Raw genomic sequence first — 25,229 nt, 5'->3', positions numbered from 1 at the left:
CTTCTTCTGAAGACAGAGTAGTAGGTCAGGCTGAATGTTTGTCTGAGTTGGTTTTGTCATTTCAGTTTGGCTAAACAGCCAGCCTGACCTACTGTAGTGGTTCTTTGATGCAATTTTATAAACAGTAAGGTTGCAGGCTGCAGTCCCAGAAGAGAATTCTGTTACTAACACTATTTTTAAAAATGCTAAGCTATTTAATTGCTTTGTAATTTAATGCTAATGCTATGTAAATTGTGGTCTCTCACTGAGCTTAGAGCCTTTTCTGTCATTGTAAGATAAATGCTTTTAGTCTTACTTTGGCACTTGATAAATTACAGTTAAATTTGTTTTAGTATGTTCCATCTGTTTCTTTGAGAGATCAATTCTTAGTCCAAAAATCTCAGTTTTCTCTTTACCATGTTCCCTGTACAGTCTGTAGTGCATGTCAGAAATTGCCAGAACACTTTTTCTCAATTTGTGAGTTCTAATGACACCCATTTTGTAGAGACAGTAGACTTCAAGGGGAGAGAAAAGTAAGATAAAATGGCAAAAACTAAAGGAAGTACAAAGAAAATGAGAAAATACTGATAAATTTGGAGATACTTTTGTGATTGTGAATTAGTTTAAGAAGCAAAGTGTTGGAGTTATATTGTCATGATCAAAGGCGAAAGGCCAAAAGTGAAAGCATTTCATAATGATAGCCATATAAATGGTTGGAACAGATAAGGTTACTGAAAGGAAGATGGTCATAGGAGAAGATTAGGAGAAAATAAGTAAATTGATCTAAAGAATTTAATGAAAATATGTAAACAAGGTTGAGGAATTACTCAATAAAGTTCTGAAGAATTAACAGAATTTTAGGAGCTTAGATTGGAGCAGATATTGGGGATGAAAGCAACAGTGTGTTTGGTTTTCCATCAGTGGTTTATAGATGTGAGATGGATGGATGGATCGATGCATGTATTAAAGAGTATTCCAACTTCCTGTACCAGTATGTATACTTCCTCTGGGAAGTTTTACAAGGGGACTTGAAATCAAAAAAATTCTGAAGGGGAAATTAAAATTTTTTTTTTCTTTAGGTCAGAGAGGTTAGTTGCTTTTGTCAAAAACGAATTTTATTAAAACAGTAGCAAAAATGAATCTAAAGAAGCTGAAATGGAGACTGAGGATTTCTAAGTAACATGGCCAAGACTTGCAAAGACAAAAAATGATATGAAAATTTCAAATAGTGATGTGCAGTCCTGAGGAAAGAGTATTTTCCTTGCAGGAAGAGGGGATACAAGGGTGTGGTTTTAGATAAATGGATGGGAATTACAGAATAAGAGCAGTTAAAAGGGAAAGAATAATAATTATATAAGTCATTACCAATTTAAAGTAATGTATAGGTCAGTCATTTCTCCACCCGCCTAATTCTTTGACTTTATCCATTTATGAAGCAAAGATCTTCCTGGGCTTCTGACTCTTCTGGTGTCTTCTTTGTGGTACTGTGTATGTAGTGATGAGGGTTTCTCTTTGTGCAGAACCTGTGGAATTTTAACAAATGAAACATAACAATGTAAAGTTCAGTAGTAGTTCTTTGTTACAGGGAACCTGCATTGCTTCAAAGCAGCAATAGCAATTTCAGAGTCCAAGGAACCTCATTCTCTTTCACAAACTTTGTGTCTGGTGTGTAAGGTAACTGCAGAACACTGAGCTGCAAACAGGTTTGCATTGAAGTGATAAATTTTGCTGTGCTTGAATCTGCATATGAGGTGAAGAAGGATCAGGGAGGGATGGATGAGGTCATTGTGCCTAATGGAAGACTCTCTGTGTCTTGCTACAGAGACTGAGACTCCTCCCATTAAAGCCAGTTAAATGTCTGAGATTAATAGCATCTAGAAGGAGGGTTTTAACACCTGGTATGAAACTAAATGGTCTTTGATTTATAATTTCAATCTCTCTGGTTTTTTCTTACGCTTAAAATTCTAGTTAATGCTGTCAGGAAAATTAATCCACAAACACCAGAGGTTTATGTCCAAAAAGGAGACAGAGAAGTCCTTTTTCTTTATTCGAATAAAGGGAGAGGCCATGGGGCATTCCCCTGGGGTCTCTCAAATTTTTGGAGGGCACAACCTCCTTTTTATCCTAATTCCCGGCCGCTTGTCCCTTCTCTCTTTCCCCATAGGCTGAGGTACTTGAGAGGTACAGGCTTCCCGGAACGCCTGACACCTGGGGTACCTTCCCCCCCCCCCCCCCCCCAATGCATAATCCCTTCTTAACTTTTATGGAATTCATAGTGTTTTTTCAGTGCCTCTTTGATGTTCTACTGGAATCCATCCCATTGTTTCTGTGTCTCTCACTGATAGCTACATCTTATCAACTGACCCACAGCTTGTTTGTAAAGACAAGCTCATCATTCCTCTCAGTGCTAAGGTTCAGCTTCCCACACTGGTTCCACTGCCCTCCCTCAGGCCACACTCCTTGCAATAGAGATGCTACCTTTTTTCCAGATATCTCTCATTTGTTTAAAGACTCATGGGATGCTTTCTCTTGTTGTGATGACTGAAAATGTCAGAAGAACGTGTAGAAAAGGCCACATTCCTTGCAATAGAGATGCTACCTTTTTTCCAGATATCTCTCATTTGTTTAAAGACTCATGGGATGCTTTCTCTTGTTGTGATGACTGAAAATGTCAGAAGAACGTGTAGAAAAGGCTGTTTTAAGACCTTTTGACTCTGTTGATCCAAGTTTAGTGCATTTATATTTATATTTATATATATATATATATATATATTTCTTTTTTCATGTGACAGATTTTTATACTTGCAGTGTGTGCATTAAAATATGCATAATCCATTTGCTCTGGGAGCCTTTTGGCAACACTACTGAAGGAGTTTGAATTATTTTTCACTTGGATTCAGATTGTACCTTTATAAAACGTGGTGAAATCTAGTGCTGGAAAACATGCAAAGTTGACAGCCCTGGAAATTGAAATCCCTGTTAATCCTTGTACTAGCTAGCACAGCCTAGCTGGAGCAGACTCTCTATCTTGGCAGCATGTCTCATGGTTAACTTGATGAGACGACCTCTGTTTCAGTTATTTATTGTTTACAGAGCATTGAAGATTTGCAAAGATTTTTCACAGCAAGAGCAATGTGTTTCAATTTCTGTTTTCAGCATCTTCCTATATGATGTGCTTATTACAGTATAAATACAGGTTTGTGTCTTTTAAAAAGCAGAGCTATAAACTCTGCCCTGAATTTCTTCTGTAAAAGAGGCATTTATGTATGGTTGTATTATTAGTTGAAGAAATTGCTAGGGCTGTAATGAAAGAAACATAATGTCTCCTGGTGACACTAGCAATTTAGGACGTCTGCTAGATCACTCTGCAGCTGTCCCATCAGCATCATGGTGAAAGTGGCATGTAACAGGAAAAAGAGTTGGCCACGTATGAAAGGATAGGAAATTTGTTCCTGTATCCAAATGTAAAATGTATGTATTTGTTCCTGTATCTGTGTGCCTCAGAGTCCCATCCTCTCTCTGGGGTGAAGATTGCTGAGATAGAGCATAACAACCACATAATGCTAGGAAGTTTGTTGCTGTGTTCCACAGCTGCAGGATCAAGTCCAAGGAGGTTATGGATTCTGGTGACAGACATGGGACTCAATGAGATGGGTTTCTACTTGGTTAATCTCAGGAAGCCATTTATTCAACACAAGAGCAAACTCAGTTTAAATCCAGAGACAGAGACCGCAGAACAGAGGGTGGTGGATTTTATGGGGTGGAGTTTAAGGTCGGGGCTAATAGAGACAGAGCAATGGAGAAACCCCAGGGGCACAGAACCAATCAGAACACCTTGGACTGCCACCCCACCAGGGTCTGGGGGTGGGGAAGCTCTTCCTGGGCACAGAGGGCCCATTCCCCGAGGCAGAGGGATGGAATTTACTCTTGCCTCTTACTTTAACAATATTTATCTGAAACTAAATCTTAGTCTCCCTGGGCGGAGGCACCTCAGTTTTTGATTACTCTTTGTCAAGTTGAGTGTCATTCAAATTTTAAGTGTCTGTCTTCTCAAGTTACACTTTTCCTAACACTGCCAGAAACTGTAATTTTTAACTTGGCCAGATGCGTACAATATATGCAAGTTTCCTTGTTTGGTGTGTTTTTGGTGTGAGGTTTTTTGTGTGTCCAATCTCTTTTCTTCTGGCCCCTTTCTAGATCAAATTCTGCATTTTATTATCGCACAAAGTACACATTGGAAAGGCATTTTATCCTCAGCATTTTCCTTCTGGGCTCTTTATTTTGAATGCCAACAATAGATTCCATAGACCCTTCTCACACCTGTGATACTTGTACCTATTTACACCACTGCTGCATAAAGTGACACTTTTCTGCTCTGACTTTTCAACACCACACCCACAGCCAAAGGGAGGGTTTTATTTGTAAAATATTTTATTGTGCTTGTGCTTTACCTTGTGTCATTAATAGACACCATTTCCAAAGATTCTTTTTTGTTTGTTTGTTTACAATTTTTTTTTTGTTTAATGGCCATTTTACTTGGTATTCCTTCTAGAGCTTTGATCTTGGACTATTGTCTTGGAAGTAGATTTAACAACATGTCTTTCTGTAGCAATATGCAAATTACATCAATACTGAGACTTAGTAAATAAAGGAGAAAGAATATAACCGCTTACAGAAGAAGATAAGGGATGGAGACTGAGATTTTAATATTTTAAGGACATTTTAAGTACCACTGTCAGGTGAAGAAAAGAAATAGAAGCAAATGCAGGAAAGGAAAGGTAGTGTTTTAGCATTGTATTTGTGTTTGCATGAATATCCTCTTCTGCTGATGACAGCATATTTTGGTTACCTCAAAAAGGAGAGGAACTGAGGTGTATAGAGACTGGAAGGCTGAGGGTGGATAGACATAGAGGAGCACAAAAAGAGGTGCAGGCCCTACTGTATGGGTTTTGGGGGTGTGTATATATAATATATCCTTTTGTAGTCTCAGGAAGCACTAAGGATCTTGGAGACTGCATGTCGTCTAGCCTTGGCATAAAATGAAGTGGGGTCAGGAAGTTTCCCTTTAAGCAACTGTGGGGATTCTAGAAAAATTGGATACAAACTAACCAGCCCAAGAAACCTGGATCTGTGCTTTTACTGTCAGAAAAATCTAAGCAAAGATGCAATCGCTCTATGTGTTTCTATGTAGGAGCTGAAGGTGACCTTGACACATTTGGTCTCTGAAGTGTAGATTCCTCAAAAGAAGCAGTCAGAGCTATGTTTTAATGTATACAATCTGTGCATACATACTGCATGCTTATAAGATTCCCGAGTGATAAATGAAAAATGATGGCTACAAAGCTACCAAAGTGATTTTGGACAAGATGGAGACATCAGTGACACTTCACATAATTTAGTCTTTGACTGATGAAGGCTGTCAGCCACTGAGAAACCATTGGGATAGATGCCACTAAAGAAATAGAATTTTCACAGTATCATTAGTTTGTGAGATAACTTTAAAGGAACACATTTTTTTCCTGAAAGCTTGTAAATGGAAATCATTAAAAAGAGCATCATTATTAAGAACTAGATAATCTAAACAAATTAAGAGGATATTTCAGACTGGGAAAAAATAGATTATATTTATTTTATTATTTTTGAGGCACAAATACACAGAGCAGCACGGCATATGTTCTGAAAAAAACCCACAAGAGGCTTTCCATTATTAAAACAAGTATATCAAGAGCCATTCATTCCTCATTTAACTTTAGGCTATCTGACATCTCCTTATTTGTTGTTTGATAGGTTCATTGAGAGCATTATACCAGATTTCTCTTGTGTCAAGTTTTGGTACTTTTAAACTTAAAAATAGAACTTAAAATTTTAACCGTTGTGTTGGAGGAAGAAAATGAAATTATGATTTATTCCCTTTAGAAGGACTTTCTCTTTCTCTCTTTTTTTTTCCTTTTGTCTTTTCTCATTTTTTTTTCCTTTTTTTTGTGTTGTGATATATTTTGAGATCTAGTAAAAAATAAGTTTATATTGACAAGGTTCAGGCATGTGCAGGGATGTTCCTCATATGTGTAAAACATCTGTATGTGAATACGTGGGGTCTTGAGTATAAGCATTGTAGTAATAAATAATTTGTCCTTTTGTTTTTACGAACTCTGATGGTTTGAATATTTCAGCTGTAGAATGGTCTTTGAAAACCTTTGCACCTTCGATTGTTTTTAATTTTACCTGGCTTATTTTAGGAAAGGATTTATTAACTTGATATTTCCCAGAAACGTGGAAATATCTCTTTCTTACTCCAGGGTTTAGTGAGTAACTAAATATGTGGATGAACTTTCAGAAAGATCTAACAGCAATAATTTTTTTTCCTTCTGACTTCTTACTCTAGGATTCTAGTAGCTTTGTCAGAGTTCCCTATGTTTCTGATGAACACCTTCAGAAGACAGAACTGATACAGAGGGGAGCTGTCCAATTTTTCTGTTGAAGTTCTAATCGAATCAGAGATCTATATGCAAGATCTGATGTGGAAGAGTGTCATTTGGATTGGTGGAACCCCCTTTGCTTATAGTCATGGGAGTTAATAATGGGATTAGAAGGAACATTAAATAGTGCATTCATGTGCATGTTAAATCTTTGTAAGTGTGTGGTAAAAATCTTGTTCATGTATAAATTATATAAATCATCAGCTTTGCAGTGATAGTGTTAGAGGGCAACAAAGTGAAGTAGCAACCTACTTGCCCCTTATGCAATCTCCTGTGGTGGAAGATGTCTCTGCCAATGGGACACCATGACTAGAGTTGGACCTAGATGATCATTAAGGTCACTTTTAACCAAAACCATTCTGTCATTATCTGATACTAATTGTACATGAGCTTGTTGTGGTTTTAAAGCGGTAACTAAAAAATCACCAGAAAACTTACTTATTTCTTGCTGTGAGATTTGGATTAGAACAAGAGCAAAACAGGCTTAAAACTTACAAGGAACAAAGAAAGTTTATTAACAAAAATTACAAGAATAAGAAACCAGAATAAAACCTCCAGAATCCCTTTTCTCCCCCAATTACCCAGCCGTTCCCTTGTTCACATGACAGCATAGGGACAAAAAAACTTTGGTGGTTAAAACAGTCTCAGTTCTTGCTATCAGTCCTTTCATCAGTCTTTGTAGAGAAAAAGAAGTTTTCTTCTGCTAATCTATGGAGTTTTTCACAAGAAAACTCTCTTCTTCATAGCTTTCTATTTCTCTGATGCCAGCTGCCCAGAAATTCTGCCATCAGTTTACTCCTCCCATTTCACATCACTCTGAGGTGTGTTATGGGTTGATGAGTTTAGGGAAGTCATTTTTAAGGATGAGTTATTCAAAGGCAGAAGTTCTCTTCATCTGTTTTTGTGAGCCTCTCTGGAAACAGAGGTTTTCTCTTTGCCTCTTAAAGGCCACAAATCTTCAACTATTACTTTTCCCCGCCCTGTTCCAGCATCTCACAGGATCACAACCACTTCACCATTTGCTCAAAATCCACACTTTGAAACACTCCATTCCCCGCAATATACTCTGTCATGAATTAAAGGAGTTTTTTTCAGAGCACTACCATCCATCTCCATAGCTTTAACAGAAAACTATTTCAGCTTATTAAAGCATCTCCTTATTTTCTATTCCCCCTCTAAAACTTAATTCCTTTCTTCACTGTCTTTGATAGTTTCTGGTGTCTCTTTACATGTTGATCACTCCCTCTCTCTCTTCCCCTCTCTCTGAGAAAATAAAAGGATTCATCTGCAAGTCTCATCCAAGTAGTAAAAGAGTTAAAGTCTTGCTCAAGCATCCTCTTGGTGTCAGGTTTCAGCTCAGCGGCAGAAACTGCAAACCAAGTCAGGCCGTCCGGTTCTGCTTTTCTCCCCCCCCCCACCCTCTGCGGCTTTGTCCAGCCTGGTGCAGGGGGAGGAGGCTGAGCCGGGGCCTGTTACCTCTTCAGAAGTCGGAAACCAAAGAGAGCAAGAAATTCCCGAGCTTACATCTTAAGGTAGGTGTTCACAGGTTGATCTCACTTTTCAATGGTCAAAACCACTGTCAGTTCTCAGAAATGGTTAGTTATTGGTTAGGAGAAAAAACTCCCATCAGCCTCCAGCACTTTCAACTTCCATAGCTCTCAAAGCTAATCTTTAAGGTGCAGAACTTAATATATATAAAGCAGGCGATTGGGAATACCAGTATCATAAAGTCACCCCAGGACAGAACTGTACTAATTTGTATAATCAGTGCAGACTGAACTGTTGAGTGGTTCAGGCCACCTATCCTGTTGGATACTCTATTGCTTATCTGGTGAAAAAATCCAGAAGCTTGGTGAGGTGTGTGTGTTTTGAATGCTTACCTTCATAGAAAAGCTACATATAAATGAGTAGGTGTGGAACAGAAGTATTCTGTAGCAGTGGTGTGGGATGGGAGCTCTGAGCTGCCTTACCTCTCCTTCTCCTTCAGATCAGTCTGCTAAACCTTGTTGTCACTTAAGCTGTTGCTGTGAAGGCAGAATATATTGGTTACTGATGGAAAGAAACAAATCAAAAGCTGATAATTAGATGGGAGTTGAGAGGAGTTGGGAGTCCGAAATGCATTTGCAAATGGGGCCACAGGGCTGAGTGGATTTGCCATAAAAGTTGTGCTCTCCTCCACTGTATTTTGGTTTTCTTAGTTGTGACCAACCCTGCATTTGCTGAGAAGTGTTAATACCCTTTAAAACTGTACCAAAGGACTTCAGGACTGAACCCACTGCAAGAAGATGAAGTTGCCTTTATTATCTAAGTGAAGCAGGCTGTCACAATAGTCATTTCATGACACTTTGGAGCTCATCCAGCTGTTCTTTAAAGTAGTAATTGCTTTAATACAGTCTTTATTTTGGAAGTTTTCCTAGTATTAATATGCAGAATACCTGCCAATAGTTATGTTTTAACCATACAATTTTGTCCTGTAGATTGGTGATTCACATTTAAAATGTGAATTATTGTGAATAATAATTCACATATATAACATTGTACATAATATTATATATAATACATATAATAATTCACATAATAATATTGTGAAGAATAATGTGAAAAATATGAAATATTAAGTTTCTATAAAAGCTAAATACCACATGTTATCAAGTACTTTTATACTATACTATACTATACTATACTATACTATACTATACTATACTTCCTGTCATTTATACACTAAACGACAGAAAACTCTTTTAAGTTGACTATAATTTTTTTTTAGTAAAAAGCCTTTGCCTCATGTGCCTCATTTATCTTTATGTTTCTTCTAGGCAAGGTGGATCAAAACAAAGGGAATGAGGGATAGAGTAAGGGCACAAGACCCTTAACATACAGGAATAAAAAATAGATTGCAATAAATTGCATCTTATAGTGCTGCTTATTCTGCTTTCTTTTTCATTCTGCATCTTCAGATTGTTTTACAAACTTGTAAAATGCAATTTGTTGAAAGTCTGAATAAAGGTCTCTTCTATAAAAGTTTTGCAAATAACAGGTGAATGTGCAGTCTCCTCAAATATTTAGCAATAGTTAAAATGCTGATCAGTGTCAATATTTGGATATATTTTTTTGAAGAGTTTTGACCTGACCATCATTGTTGAGAGAGATTTACATATGGAAATTATATTGAAATCAAGGAAACCAGCTTAATCTTTACATGTTTAGGGTTCTCTTGGCTTTGTCTTGTCTTGTGTTGCTTCAGGCTAGCTTGGCATGAAAGCTGCACTTTCAGTAAGGCAAAGGGGTGATTAGAGGAAAGATTGCTTTGCCTGGTTCAAGCCTTCTGATTTGTTGCAGTGTTTCAGGTTTGTGTTGCGTGCTTCCACAGGCTCACTCTTACAGCTGCTCTCTTGGGCAACAATGGAATTTGTACGGCAGTCCTTACTCAAGGGTGTACAGAAGTGAGCAATCTAACCCATACAAGTTCTGTGGAAAAATATTCAGTTTTGAGATCTTTTCTAAGGTGTCTGTTCATCACTTCATGCTGTGGGTATATGTTGAAGGTGTGTGTTTCTCTGTATTTTTTGCAGGGTTTGGGGATGTATGGGGTTTTTGGTTCTTGGATGAAGAGTTTTGTTTGTTTGGTTTTCTTTGTTTTGTTTGTGGATCTTAAAAAACACATTTTTTATTTTTTCACTCTTGCAGTGTATTAGGTGCGGTCTCCAGACTCCTTTCTTCTTCCATGCACACAGTAGTGTAGTGAAAAGGATAGAAACTTAAAAACTTGTGATGAAGTCTCTATCTACTGCCTTGATTTACTGTTCTTTTGTCACTCAGGGCCTCTGAAGAGTCTTCTCTGAGTTGTTGCAAGTTAGCTTCTCCTCACAATTCCCTGCAATAATATATTTAAATTAATACATCCAAAATCATTAATAGACTAAAATTAATAAAATAGTGAAATACATATACAGAGATAGAGGTCCAGGCAGAGAGAAACTGAGACTATAACTGTATTTTTCTGAGATATATGTTCAGAAGTGTATTTCTTTGTTTCTCGTTTCTCCTTGTCTTTGGATATTCTAAATGAGTTTCCTGCCTCAGTTTTTGCCATGTGAGATGCATGCAGTGAGAGAAAGAGTTCATCTAGTAAGGAAAAAAGTCCTTGGCCCCAAAATTCTTCCACAGCATGGCTATAAAATGTAAACAGCTGTGTCAGAAACCACCTATGGCATGTAAGTAGTGTGTCATGAAACAGGACGCTGTTTGGATTAAAAGGCCAGAGAAAGGTGGTGTTGTGAAGGAATCTTTGTTTCTCCTACTGAGTTCTGTTCACAGGGGACAGGTGGGAGAAGTCATCCTGATACCTGCAGGGTTGTCTTGGGTTGCAATGCAAGATGTAACCAAAAGTATGCATTCTATTACCATATATTAAAACCAGATGTGGCAATGTTCTTTATCTCTTCAATGACCCATCTTCCCTCCAGGGGGATATCTTCTGTTAATGGGCCATTGAGTCTCACTGCATGACTGATAAAATTACATCATCCCATTGTGAGATGGTCCACCGAGGGGGAGGAGCCAAGCTTGCCTACCTGAATATAATCAGAGATTTAGAACACCACAGGTAGCCTTTCTTCACAGAGAAAGGAAGACTGGACCCCTCTGGACCATCAGAGGAAAACTACACCCTTCTAAAGGATCATTGCTTCAACAGAACCACATCTGTAACTCCAAGAGGACTGCAGACATCATTTAACTGGACTGCTACCAACACCCTGACCAACAAGGTGTCCAGTTGTATTCTGCCTCTGACTCTATATTCTACTCTGTCACTAGTTTGTTTTTTTTTTTTGTATTACTGCATTTTTATTTTAATTTCCCTAGTTAAGGACTGTTATTCCTAGTCCCATATCTTTACCTGAGAGCCCCTTGATTTCAAGATTATAGTAATTCAGAGGGGGAGTTGGCTTACATTTTTCCATTTCAAGGGAAGTTTCTGTCTTCCTTAGCAGACACCTGTCCTTTCAAACCAAGACAAGGGTACAAGACATCAGGCCTATTAACATTTACATCTTAGTCATTACTAATACTACTATTAGTCCCATGACATTAAGTATCCTTTTCGTAATGGAAACCAAGGCATACATACCCATTTGTGTATTTAATATTTGGATGAAGGGTAGGAGTCCTTTTCTTTCTTTCTAGAGAAACAGGATTGTCTTTTTGCTGTGTTTGCTAGGGGTTTTTTGAAACTTGGCTGGGATGGGAAAACCTGGTTACGTAAAGACCATGGGTTTCATTTACAGACAGAGAGACTGAGAATGCTTTGATTTCAGTGCAAATGTTTCATGTTATTCTTGTTTAATTCCATTTCCATTATATTCACACATTTATGTGAGTATTTCTGAGACTTTCAAAATTAAAAGAAAGCTTTGGATTTTGTTTGAGCTTTTTTGTTTTGGTTTTTCTCTGTTCTTGTTTTGTTTTTTGGTTTGTTTTTCATTTTGTTTCAAATGAGAAAATACCTAGGTCTTGGGATACTTGCTACTACACTGTGAGCAGGAAAAACACAGTTTTTTGAGACCTTCATGAAGGTATCAGACCTTCATTTTGCTTCCTAAATTCACAAATGTAATTTTACAGAAATGTGAATTAGAAGTAGCTGTTAGTAGTGTATTTGTATGACCTGTAAACTGTGAATAGAAACACTACAACCCACATAGACTACTTGAATTTGTTTAAGAATAGTGCATCATACATTTAAATATAAATCTTGCAGAAAATGGACTACTAAACATTGGATCAAGTGCTTTATGCACTACATGCATTAGTATTCAGAATTTCTATTAAAAGATACTGCCTGCTGTGAGCCACAAGCAATTTGTAGGGCCAGATTCATATTGGTGCATGACGTCATAAAACACTTCTTAGGAAAGTAAGAATGTGATTCTAACTGCCTCGAAGCTTCTCCTTCTTTTTTTTCAGTAAGTTAAGAAAATTTTGCAAAGAAGCTAAAATTGACTTAAATTTACTTCTCAGAGGTATTATGTCTTTAATCTATTTATTTAGTTTAAATTAATGAGGATTAGAAGTGTCCACATCTAAAGACACTTTAGGCAACTAAAGGCAGCATAATAAGGTGGTAAGAGAAGAGCAATTTGTCTTATGAAGGCTGGTGCTAGTAATGTTAGGGACCAATGTGTACTATCCATTCTGCCTTCTGAATGTAGCATTTAGAACACACTGCTGTTATTGTGGAGTGTCTTTTCATTAACAGCCCTTCATTTTATGCATCTAGGATGTTTATTTTATGCAAATAGAAAGTTTCCACCTTATTAAACAGCACAATACAGTTCAGTGAGATCAAACATATTAGAAGTCAAAATCGCTGATTTTCTTTTCCTGAATTTCTCCATTAATTAGCAGAGTGACATTTCTGCCTTTATGGAGCTGTCTTAAATCTCTGGTCTTCCCCCATGATAGGCAATGATGTCTCATATCTGTGTGTTATCAGCATGCAAGCCTGTGTAACTCACTAAAGCTGCTAGTGGTGAAAGTTTCTTTTGGGTTGTATGATTAAGTTGTTACTGCTTGGCACATTTTTAGTGATGAAACAAAAGGAGCTGGTTTGGATCTAAAATCATATTGACGCCATACATATTCTATTACTTATATAAAGGTCTGGTTATTGGATATTTCAAAAAATTGAGGAGTTGAACTTCAAGTTTTTTTCTGATTCTGAATGAAAACCATTGCATTGCTGATCGGTATCTAAATTTTATTAGAAAGGGGTCTTCATCATTTGAGTCTTCAAGTCACAGCCTTGTCATCAGTCAGGAAATGGATCGGAACTAAGGCAATGTCAGAACCAGTGACCATCACTGCTGTAAAGCAGAAGTGTGTGTCAGAGCATTGGGGTGAATCATGTCCTACTCCTTTCTGTGCTGTTCCATACAAACTCTACAGATTAGCAAAAAATACATGCTCTAGGACTTTTTTTCTCTCGAGGTAGTCATTGACATGAGGGAGCAATTCCTTTTCTACCTTGTACTTGCAAGAAGTCAAAGCACTCCATCACTGAGGATATCAGGGCAAGAAACAGTGTAAAGATAGATTTAAATATGTTTGCTTTAAGATGATAAAATAAAAAACTGCTGGAGAATATTCTTTTCCCCACATATTACAAAATAAAAAAGAGGGACTAACGAATATCAGTATTTTAATCCTGCTGGGTGATAGATCAATTTTCCTAAATTGGGTAACTGATGATAGGTATGTGAAGTAATTAGAGGAGCAGATGACAGCATGCTTTTGAGTAGTCAAATACTACACAGAAAGCAATGTTGTTTTGTTTTAAACTTCAAGAATTGTCTAATTTTTTTCTGTGTTTTGCTCTTGTTCTTGAATAAATTTCTTTGAATTCTCCAGGTGCTTTTCCTACATGAGTGCACGAAGAGTAGACCGGTAAAAGAAGTGACTGCTGTGGAGAACAGCATGACCACCATGAAAGGAAGTTTCTTTCTCACACTGCTCTTGGCAGGACTTGGGGAGTCAACAACAACAGAAGATACCCACTGCCACAGAGCTGAGCACCCAATTATTGCATACAAAGGTAAGATGTAAATGCCAAAAATCTTTTCCAGAAATAGGCTAAGTATTGTGTTATCACTTCATGGAAACCTCTGCTTTTAATGTAGAATGGCATGGAAAAAAACCACATTTCAGTACTTCTATGTAACAATCTGGGCTGTGTTCTGTGCAAATTTAATACATGCAGTCTTTCAAATTATGTTTGACCCAAGCCCAGAGTTTCTTGGCTAGTTCAGAGATGGGGGTTTTTCCTCACTCTGGCTCGAGCCCAGGAGTAGGATTTGAGCTCACCAATGAAATTCTTGAACTCATATATCTCAAACGAGTAAAGAAACAGGGGGGACCCTTCTGCCGGGTTATGTTCCACAGTTGATTTCTGTGAAGGGAACTCCAGAGAATCAGACAAAATAATTAGGGTCTGGGGTGCTTCTTTTAACAGGGGCTTCTTCAGAGGGTGGGAACTTTGGAGAGAACCAATTATTTTCCACAGATAGCAGATTAACAAACTATCAAGGTTAAATTATACACATCAAGGTTAAAAACGCAAAGACAAGAAATAACAGACGTACATTCCCTCGAATAAGAAACATCTTATCGTGCGTGGGATGTACAGAGTAAACCTGAAAGCACAGGGGGGAGGTGGGGATAAAGGTACACACCCAGCCTCCTTTAGATGGGACACAGGAATATGCACGGAAGCTAGAGGCAGTGTCTACAGGCAGGGACCAGAAGACAAAAGCTTGAGTTCCCATGTGCCAGGGAGCGGGCTCGGGGAAAGACCGGTGGCATTTCTCGTCCTCCCCCGTCTCGTTCCCTCCCCTGCCTTTCTCGTGCCGGGGCTAGAGAAACACAGAGCAGCTGGAAATGACAGTGGCGCCCTCCCTCCTCTGTGTTCTATTGCTCCCCTTCTTGATTAAGGTGTTAAACAGGATGGGTCCCAGGATCAACCCTGGTGTTATTCCACAGGTCTGTGGCTCAGGTGAAGTAAGGGGTATTAAACATTTACTCTCCAAATGGTAGTTCTTGAACCCCTTCTGCAAAACAACAGATGCCTTTGATACCTTAACGGTGGTATTGAATCATTGAAGCATCATCCATTTCTGCTGCCATTAGGTCATCTTCCCAAGTCAGCAGCAGGCTGATACTTTTCCTGTTCAACCTTTCATCTCTGTTCCGCCTTCCATTACTATTGGAGCACTAGAAGCTGTTGCTGTTGCCTTTGACATTCCATGCAAATCTTAACTCCCACTAAACTTTGTTTAACCTGATGTAACCCCTGCATGCCCATATGGTCTTTCTAAATTTTTCCTTGTCCCTGCTTATGCCTGATACAGCCCTTTTTCCATTGGAGCTGCACCACAGGTTCCTTCCTTCCCCAGAACAGTGTCACCATAGATGTAGTTGTCATCTTGAGTATTGGGGTGGAACGCTGAGGAACAGTTGGAACAAAGCAAAGAATACTTGGAGGATGTTTTCTGTAAAAACCTGAGGCAGTTAACAACTTATCTGACTTCTTTTGTTTATTTGAATTGAGATTTTTCCATTTGTGTCACAACTTAGAATGAGTTCCAAATAGTTTCTAGTTACGAGGATGTAGGGATTAAGATGTTTTATATTACACACTGCATTTCTCCTGTTTCTCTAAGAAAACACATGTTTTTTGTTCCAATTAATTAGAATTTATTGAATTTTAATTGAAAAAAGATTTGTTTCTATTCTTTCCATAAACTTAGAGAAAATAATGTTATGTTTTTACAGAAAGCATTTTGTTCTGGCACTATAATGGTTTAATAATAGTAATGGTACCAGCTGTCCTGTTCTTCAATACACTGGAGAATGAGCTCTGTACCTCAGAACAGCAAACCACCAGTATATTGTTAAGGAGGGACCCTTATTACTCACTTATTGTTGGGCTAAATAGCATGAGTTATTCTGATGAAATACCTGGTTTCCTTAGCATTTATATTGTGTATATAATTTAGTTTAAAATGTTGCTTTTTATCAGAATATGCATACACAGTATTCTAAATTAAAGTAATTAAAGTAGCACGGTTAAAATTCTGGCACTTAGCTTCTTAATTTCAGAAACTACGAGATCACTGCATGTACTTTTAAATTTTGTATATGCAACAGTAAAGGAAAATAATAGAGACTCATTAGCAGTGCTGTGTTTTACAAGTTGATTAAAAATGTGTCATTTTATGAACCTAATTCAGACAGTATTTAGGAGGGTTTCTTGAATTTAGGCTGATCCTGCCTTCTAGACCCCTCTTGTTCTCTGTCATATTTAATTCCTAGTGATGTCCTTCCAGTTCTAAGTCACTATGCTAAGGCTTTTTTGGGGATGGAATCCATATTGTTCCAGTTGCATCTTTTGATATAGCCAAAGATAGTATCACAGTTAGAGTTTGCCAACAAAAAAACCCAAATTATGTTTACTGTAAATATATGTGGGAAATATAACTATATAGAAACATTTATGATCAGATCTTTAATATGAGCTCTAGTAAGATTTTGAATGCCAGACTCCCTCTTGACCTTTATGGTAAAAATACAATTAATTAGTACATACCCATGACATACCCTTTTTGAACTGACAACTCTTGAAAAATATTCTGACAAACTGTAGTTCATACTTCACACAATAATCTATTGGGAGTCCTTAATAACTATTAGGAAGTACATGTAAAAACACATTTGCAATACAGTATACAGCATGTGATAGCTGAGTAACGTAGTTGGTGTGGGCACACAGCATTTGACCTGTAGTTGCAGCACTGCCAGTTAATGGGAAACAGAAGGTTTGACACCCCAGGAAAAAGTGCCTGAGAGGCACTTGTCTTTGTCTTTGAATCTGTATGTTAGGAATGGATTTATTTGAGTATCAGAATATAAGAAGAGAGCTGTGTGTGAGAAGCCCGTTCTGAATGAGTCTTGCAATAGGAGTTGGCAGGTTTCAACCAGCCTCCTTACTGATAACCATATTCTTCCTGTGACATTTGTTTGCTTCATGAATGCCTATAGGAAAATCCTCTCTGTATATATTGATGTTGTTAGCGCTGCTAGACCAACATAGAGTTGAGAAATAAATTTGTAACAGTTAAAATCCCTTTGAGTGCTTCATTAATACCCTAGTTTGTAAAATCATCTTGTAACAGTATTAGATTCACCAGAGGTAAATACTGTGTGGGATGCTGAACATCAGCCAAGGCTGAGTGCTATTGAATGGTAGGTACTTTAAAGCTTGTAAACTCAGTACTAACTTTACAGAGATATCAACACTTTTATTTATAACTGATCAAAGCCTCTTTTTTGTAGTTTCTGGTGTGCCAAAGAAGCAATGTACTTATTTGATTTGTCTTCCTTTGAGAGGTATGGTAAATGAAGTATAAATTATTTAATAAAACTAATGGAGTGAGAGTCTGGTGCAGCATATGGATGAACAGCTGCAAAAAAAAAAAAACAAAAAAACCAAACAAATAAAAAGACAAAATAATCCCCAGGAGTTGTCACAGTGAAATGGAATGGGACTATATCTCTTGAAAGAGCTTACTTTCTTTCCTGCTGCCCATCAAAAATTGCTCACTTAGGTGATGATTCTGTCAAGATACCTTGTGTAGAGATTCATATACTATTTCTAGCACTGATTTTTCCAGCTAAATAGTTGTCTCGGTTTTAGAGGACGGGTGTCTGCTAGGGAGGGCAGGAGCCTCCCTTGGAATGAAAAATGTAGACCCCCTCCCTCCGAATTATTATAATTCTGAAATCAAGGAGCTCTCAGGCAGAGAGATCTGGGGATAGGAATAACAGTTCTTTACTAGTATTTATAACAAGGCAAACAAACAACAGTAACTACAGCGTTAGCAAGAAAACAGAACCAGGGACTCCGTGACAGCTTTCTCGGCTGAGACAGGAAGGGATGGAGGAGAGGCTTTGCTTCACAAACCCCCTCAGGCAGGCAGTCTTGGTGCTCCTGCAGGGCTCTGGGAAACAGTCGGCTGGAACATCACGGATGAGCTGAGATCCTGGGCCGGTGGCTGAGGTGTATCGGCAGCTTCGTGGCGGCGGCTGGCACTGCCACACATCCCGGCAGGACAGGGGATGCGAGGCCACCAACAAAAAGGGGAGAAGAAGCAGCAACAGCAGCTCTGTCTGGGTGATGGCGAAATTCACTTCTCCCCACTGCAGCAGCTCTGTGCCCAAAGTGTCTTTTTCCGAAGCTGAAGAAGCCCGCCAAACTGTCCCTACCCTCTTTTTTTCCTGCCCCCTTCCCCCGCTGGGCCCCGCCGAACTCTTTGTCTTTTGTCAAGCACCCACCAAGTACCTGCACTTAGGTTCCACACCGCCCCCCCCCCCCCCCACGCCAACTAATGGGTAAAAATTCCACAGGCAAGTCACAACTAAAAAAAAAGGACACTTAACCCCCAACAATAATTTTAGTTGAAGACTGTGATATATATTCTGATAGCAAATGGCAAGAATTTCACCCACTAGTTGAGAACTTCTGCTCAAGTACTTTGCTGGTGGAAGAGGAAAAAGAAGATGCAGTATCAGGAGATGCACACACTTTGAAAGGATTTTTAACATGATCTCAAAGATTTAATTTTATGTCACTTATACACAGTATTAATAATCATGTTGTAATTTATCTGCATAATTATTATTAAAACTGCATAATGCACCTTTTTGCTATCCCAGAATCTATAAATAAGAAAGTCTGCTATAGATCAGAAAATGCTAGCAGCTCAAAAATTTCTTGTCATAGAGCTTCCTTAAACTAGAATAAGGCTCTTTGTGCCTTCCTTGGAAGATGAAAATTTCCTCTTCTCATTATTTAATTATTTAATATAATAGATTAGATAATAATATATATAATTATATAATATATATTATATAAATATTAATATTTAGAACATATAATAACAATGTAGTAATATATTATATTCTAATATAATATCATATTATTTAATTTGTTAGGAATTATCACAGAAAATAGATTTATATGAAATAGACCGCTAAGTATTGGAGGAATTGACAGGATCAGCCCAGGAGTGTGCAGTTCAGTGTTTCATTGTGGTGAAACTGACTGATGGTGCAATGTTCTTCTTTGAAGTTCCTTTCTATCTCTAAGGAGGAGTCTTCATCTAGAAGTGCAAAAACATGCTAATCTGCTGAAATGCAGGTTTAATAAATATGTTAAAAAAAAAAAAATAAACTGTCTGCATGCGCTAAGAATTCATCAGCTATACTAATTCCAATAGTCAGAGTCAAGTAAAATAAATGTGACACTTATAAATCAAGTGTCACTTAGAACTTGGTGAAAGGAAAGAAGGTGCAGATTATAGAATGGATACACAGAGACTCAGTGTGAGATCTTTGATCTTTACACATTTCCAAATGTTTACAATGTAAAACAAAGGAAATTATGCTTGAAGTAGCTTAAGACTTAAGACAGAAAAAGGGCTTAAATAAACTACTTATTAAAGGTAGTCTTACATAATTTATTTATTTTTTTAATTATTATTTTTTTATTATATTTTATTTTATTTGGATATACTTTCATTTCCATGCAGATATGAAATGTTAGGTCTTTAAGTTTATTAGGGTTTACTTATGGTCAGCTGCTTGGAAAAAATCATTCTCTTATAATAGTAAAGGAATTACAGTATAGTGTTTAACCTGAACAGTTAGAAAAGGCAGAAAAAGCACATTTGCTCTATGAAAAAAAATGATGCTTTATAAAGGTTGAACTATTCTTAAGCAAAAAAAAGCCAAAGCAAAACAGTTGAGTGGTGTAATGTTTGTCTAAATATTTCCAGCATTTCATAGTCCACCTGCTCTACCGAACCTTTGTGGTATCTCTCTGTGGACCTGACCTTTTATTAGATTAAAAAACAATCAAACAAAACAACCAAAAATGAAAACAATCAACTAAAAGGATAAAAGTAGCTACAGTGCTTACATCTTGCTTCCCCAGACTTTTGCTGAACTTTGAAACACTAGACCTTTCAAAACTCAGCGGAAGACTCATTCTGTAGACAGATCCTATCCATGAGGTAGAACTGAAGGAGCCATCACAACTGCTTAGCAGCATATGAATGAGCTGGAAAAAAAATTGACCCAAACAGTTTCAGGTGTGAAATTTTAAGTATTGACTGTCCTGCAGTTTACCTGTGTAAAGTTGAATTTCTTAGGTTTTTCTATAAGAAATAAAGTGCAGAACTTGACTTAATTGATATTAGGAGAAAAGCAGAGATCATTTACTATGGGGCAAGTCTCATTCTTCTAGGCTCCCATAAAATAATCAGAATTATTATAAAGTGGTGCTGTCTCAACAAAAAACCATCAATTTACATAATTTTAGAAGCTATATTTAGTGATAATTTAAATATATACTGTGCTGTAAAAAAGTTATCTGTTGAATAAACATGCTCAAAAATAGCATGTATCAATCAATAGAAGAAATGAACTTAAACCATTAATTTCAACTTGAGGCTAACCAGAAAAGAAAAATAGCATAGTTATTTTTGATTTCTTGGTTAGAGAATCCTAAGAAACATATTTTCTTAACCTTATTGTCTGACCACCACCCGATTCTCTTACTTGATGTTTGTCTAAGTAATGTAGCCTCAGTACATTGCTCTTCTCATTTTATCCCATGGTTTGTATATGGAGTGCATGCACTTAGCAAGTGTGAAGAGGAAATAATATGCGGGCTGAATGAAGGAGAATAAATGGCATGTGAAACTTGTTTTTGTCTGTACTCTTCTCTTTGTGCAAAGTTTTTGCAAGTTTTCTTTTAAACTAATAGTAGTTACTAACTTTCTAATTTTTAGTGCCTTTTCCTTTTCTTTCCAATTTTTCATAAATACATTTCAAAGATGATCTGCCAGCATCTGCAGTGGGATTAAGGTGTATTGTTTTCCATTTCCTATGGTCTTTTGGGCTTTTCTTTCAATGAAGATGATTAATCAGTGAAGAAATGTTGATTGCTAGATAATGCAACTTTAGCTTTTCTGGATGATAGGACTACAAGATTGTTTGCACTACCTTGCCAAGAACCAGTCCCTCTTAAGGAGGAAAATAATTCCTTTACCAGTTCTATATTTTTTTGTATTGAATCAGGTTTGCTTTTACTTTTGTATAGGAGATTAAGGTTCTGATGGGTATGAGCAATCTTCAACACTTTACTGTTAAAGTTATGTGGCCTGCTATTCCACAGGCACTGTGTTCCCTGCTTCACAGTTAGCATCCATACTAACTTACTCTATAAGTCACACTATTACAGTTCAAACTTCAAACTATTTTACCTAATATAATTTCTTACCTACTTATGACATATTCTTGCTTATAACTATAGAGACATAAGTTTATAATTTCTCTACCCAGTGTCTGTGTACTTTCATCACTGCATCAATCCAGGCTTTTTCTAGGGCTGCAGATTTTTGATTTCCAACAGAAAAACATTACTTAAAGTTTTGGGTTTCTCCCTAATTTCTTAAATAACCTCACCGAGATACATTCTGTTTATTAGATAGATGGGGGGAAAATAGAGAATCACAGTCAGTGCTACTTCAGAGTGGTTTGGGTTTTTTTTTTCCCATGCTTTCTTACCTGTCTTACTTCTGAGGCAGTGCTTCTCTGCTGTTGGCAAGACTTATGACACAGGGTGGCAGCTGATTTTGTGATGAATGTGGTACATACTTTCTACATGACAATTTGTCATATTCAGACAACTTTGACTTGTCATAAGCTTGTCTTTCCATTTCCAGTGCTCACTTCAGATTTTGTTTTGATGGGTTTATGGCTCTGTTCTGCCATTTCTGAGAATTAGACCTACCTGACCGTTTTACAACCAGCTCTACAGTAAATCTACTAAAGTAGTTGTTAATAGTGACAAAACCCTGGAGTTTAGCTGTGCCTTTTAGAGCAAAAGTAAGTTCTACACAGAGAAGTGTCTATTGTAGTGTTGTGGTTCTTTCATTTTCCCCCTTGCTTGTTGCTTTCTTTTTTTTGGCTTTGGGGCATCTTTTTTTTTTTTTTTTTTGTGGTAGGGGAGTAGAGGAAGTGGGGAATATTCCTCTTTGAAGTCCTGGCTCCAAACTCTTAAAAATATTAGTGTCAGGCTTTGCTCTCCCTACCCTTTTTCTTAACAATATGTCTTATTTTGTTGAGTTTTGTATTTCTTCATGAAATATCATCAGACCTGTATTTTGTGAGCTACAGTCTTGGGCAGAATTGATAGGATGAAGAAATTTTATTTTGCTGAAACAATGTAAATAAAAAAGTCTATTATGTTCATATGCCATCATAAGTAAGAATGCATTGTTTCAAGATGGTCAGTTCTAGCAAAAAAAGGTCTTGCTAATTGAAGCATAGGTATTTCTAACAAAAATAACAGTGCATAATTGTCTATGGGCAGTCTGCTTTCTGTTTCTGCTTCCTACAATATACGTATTAAAATTGAGCATATTTCTGTACAAAACTCTCTCTTGAGACTAAACGATCTCTCATAACTATATAACATGATTTCCTTCAAAATGAATTCTTTGGCTGGCTGCCAAAGCCAACATGTAAGTGTTAAAATGCAAAATATTAAACCCCTCTGAAGAAAGTGCATGACTGAGGATGTAAAATATTTTTCACGGTCAGTCTGTTTCTTTGTCACATTCAGGAAGATTGGCAACAACAACACAGGGACCAGAGGTGGTAAATGTAAGGAGTAGCTGCTCTCCCTGAGAAGAGCATTAGGACTCTGTGCTGGATGAGGTGTGAAGTTAGTGGTTTTTGACTGTGCTGGTAGCACTGAAACTATTTCATATAAGTGGGGGTTCAGTCTTTTTTCTCTAACACTTTCTTATATTTGTATGCAATGTGTTTTTCATCAATGAAGCATAAACAATTCCAAACCCTTGTTCAGAAAAATAAGAAATAAGTAGACATTGCAGCAGATGTTCCTGTCTTCCCTGAGGTCACAGACAGTTAGATTCCCTTTAATTATCCCAGTAACAGATATATTCACACGTATAAAAATGCAGTGATATGAACTTCTAGCTGGAAGGGCAGAGAAAACAGGAATGGAGGCTAGATTTTAGACCTTGAAGGTTAGAGTGGATTGTAAAATCAGGTGAGGGAACTGGGGCAGGGCAACAACTGTGATTGTGTTTGCCCTGCCTGGAAAGCAGTAGACAGGTAGCTGGGGCAGCTACTTTGTGTCTACTGAGAGAATCAATGGAAGATGAATGTAGCTGGGTAGAAGTTTACCATAGGCTTAAGAAAGAAGTTCAAGTTTTCATGCATTTAAAGTCAAGAAACATATATTGTAGGAAGTGTGCTTCATTTTCTCTTTTCCCCATTAATAACAAATTACTTACAGCCCTGCCTCCTTACCTCCAAAATTGTTCTGAATCTGTAATAGCTGTGCAGTAAACAGGTGAACTTTCTGGAGAACCTGAGTTCATAAATCAAGAGGTTTATGTTCTTGGGATTTGTTTTATTACAAATGATTTAAAGTGTAAAGGAGTGTGAAAACCTAGCAGAGGTTCTAGATAAAGGTAGATATAGATATTTATTTCTTAGCTTCTGCAGTTCTCTTTGTATGATGAAAACCAAGCTTCAGGACTGTATTAAGTTTTATTGGTTAGTAGAAAGAAGGCAGCTGGCTGGTTTATGGGATCTGGAGACCTCCAGAATACTGCATATTCTGAGAAATGAAATTCTACAGAAAAGGATCTGTAGTTTTGAGGTTGCTTCATCTTTTTATTGGTTCTTTTTTGCTTTTGTTTTTTCTTCCCCCCTCCCTATAAGCAAAGATGAGCTCTGAACTGCAGATGGAGATCTGACATGTTTTCATGTTTCCAAAGGAGAACCATATGCAGTGTGGTAATATTGAGAGACCGCCAGCTATTCATGACCCTTCACAGAAGTAAAAGTGAACGCTGTTTATTTCTATCTTTAGCACACCTTTTATAGGGTTCTACAGGGTCCACAGGCTAAGCAAGTTACTCTATTGGCTAATACACACAGGTTTACATTTTTTCTTCTATACACAAGGATATTGTTTTGCTTTACTCTCTCTTCTGCAGGAAAGTTTCAAGGACTTTAGCCTTTAATATCACGCCTTATTCCAGAGGCTGGTTTGTGCAGACAGGCGTTTCATGCCCTTCTATTAGAATATTATCTACATGGTAAGACTTAAAAGAGGAATCCTTTAGTTTGTGGTTGTTGATTTAATTATCCTGGGCAACTTTGTAACTTCATCTTTTCCTTTATAGAGGAATTGCATTATGGATATATGGATATATGGATTGCATTAAATAACCATGCCTAGACAATTTTTTAAATTTTTTTTCCTTGGAGGGAAGAAGTAATGTTTTGGTTTTTTATATCCTCCTGGACACCTTTTTTGAAAACTGTTGAGTTCCTACTGTCTAATCACTAATTACCATAATGTCTATATTTTTCAATGTATTATTCAGATTAAAACATATCCATAATTTTTGTAGGAAATATTTTGAATTTTCAGTTTTATTATCAATAAGGGCTTAACTAAACATATAAACATATATTCTCTCATGTCCCAGTTATTATGGTCATCCACATACTCGTATTCTGTACATGGCCCTGGTATAAATGGGTTCTGTATTGCAAGTAAAATGTCTTTTTCATTAAAGTGCAGTACTGAGTACTGTAATAGATCCATCTTTCCTAATCCTTTCATTTTATAGAAAAGCATTAAATGGTGTTGGGTGAAGCTGTCTTTTTGTTGCTGAACTTGTGCTCTTCTCCTTATATGTTGTGTTCAGCCTGCTTCTGGTGTACTCCATTTAGATGGTTAGAGCCTTCTGGTAGCACAGACCATTAGATCTCTTTACATCCGTGGCCCTCCTTAGGCATCACATATGGATTATTTGTACCTTATCTATGAAAAAGTGGACATGCCAACCACATTCTAGTAACAGGTAGACCAGGAATTTCACTGGAGCGTTGAGCTGGGATTGTCTTTTCAATTCATACTTTTTCTTCTAGAAAACATTTCTTTCTGTGAAGTTTGAATGTTAGAAACTTGCTTACTCCTTGTGTGTTTATTTGACTAAGGTTCTCAGTTCAGTAGTTTGTCCTTGTTTACAAAAAATTACAGAAAAAGCACTCTCCTGGTGCCTTCTAATTAATCCTGTGTATATATGTGCCTGGTACTTAATG

General features: G+C 37.3%; 1 protein-coding gene across 11 annotated transcripts in view; it reads left to right on the top strand.

Annotated features, from left to right (window-relative positions):
- LOC147655596 (semaphorin-5A-like) overlaps window positions 1-25,229 on the top strand; it is a 345,256-nt gene that overhangs the window by 144,909 nt on the left and 175,118 nt on the right. For all 11 annotated transcript variants that reach the window (XR_015274363.1, XR_015274377.1, XM_086842896.1 and 8 more), the window contains one exon: window positions 13,866-14,049. Coding sequence is in view for 9 of the 11 variants with exons in the window: in XM_086842896.1 (XP_086699022.1) it covers window positions 13,932-14,049 (118 nt within the window). In the remaining 2 variants the exon portion in view is untranslated. The remainder of the gene's footprint in view (window positions 1-13,865; window positions 14,050-25,229) is intronic.

The sequence above is a fragment of the Cyanistes caeruleus genome, chromosome 1 (assembly GCF_971803275.1).
Source record: "Cyanistes caeruleus chromosome 1, bCyaCae1.hap1.1, whole genome shotgun sequence".
In the NCBI taxonomy this organism is placed as follows: domain Eukaryota; kingdom Metazoa; phylum Chordata; class Aves; order Passeriformes; family Paridae; genus Cyanistes; species Cyanistes caeruleus.
The sequence above is the reverse complement of the archived record's forward strand: the minus strand, read 5'-3'. Positions and strand labels throughout refer to the sequence as shown.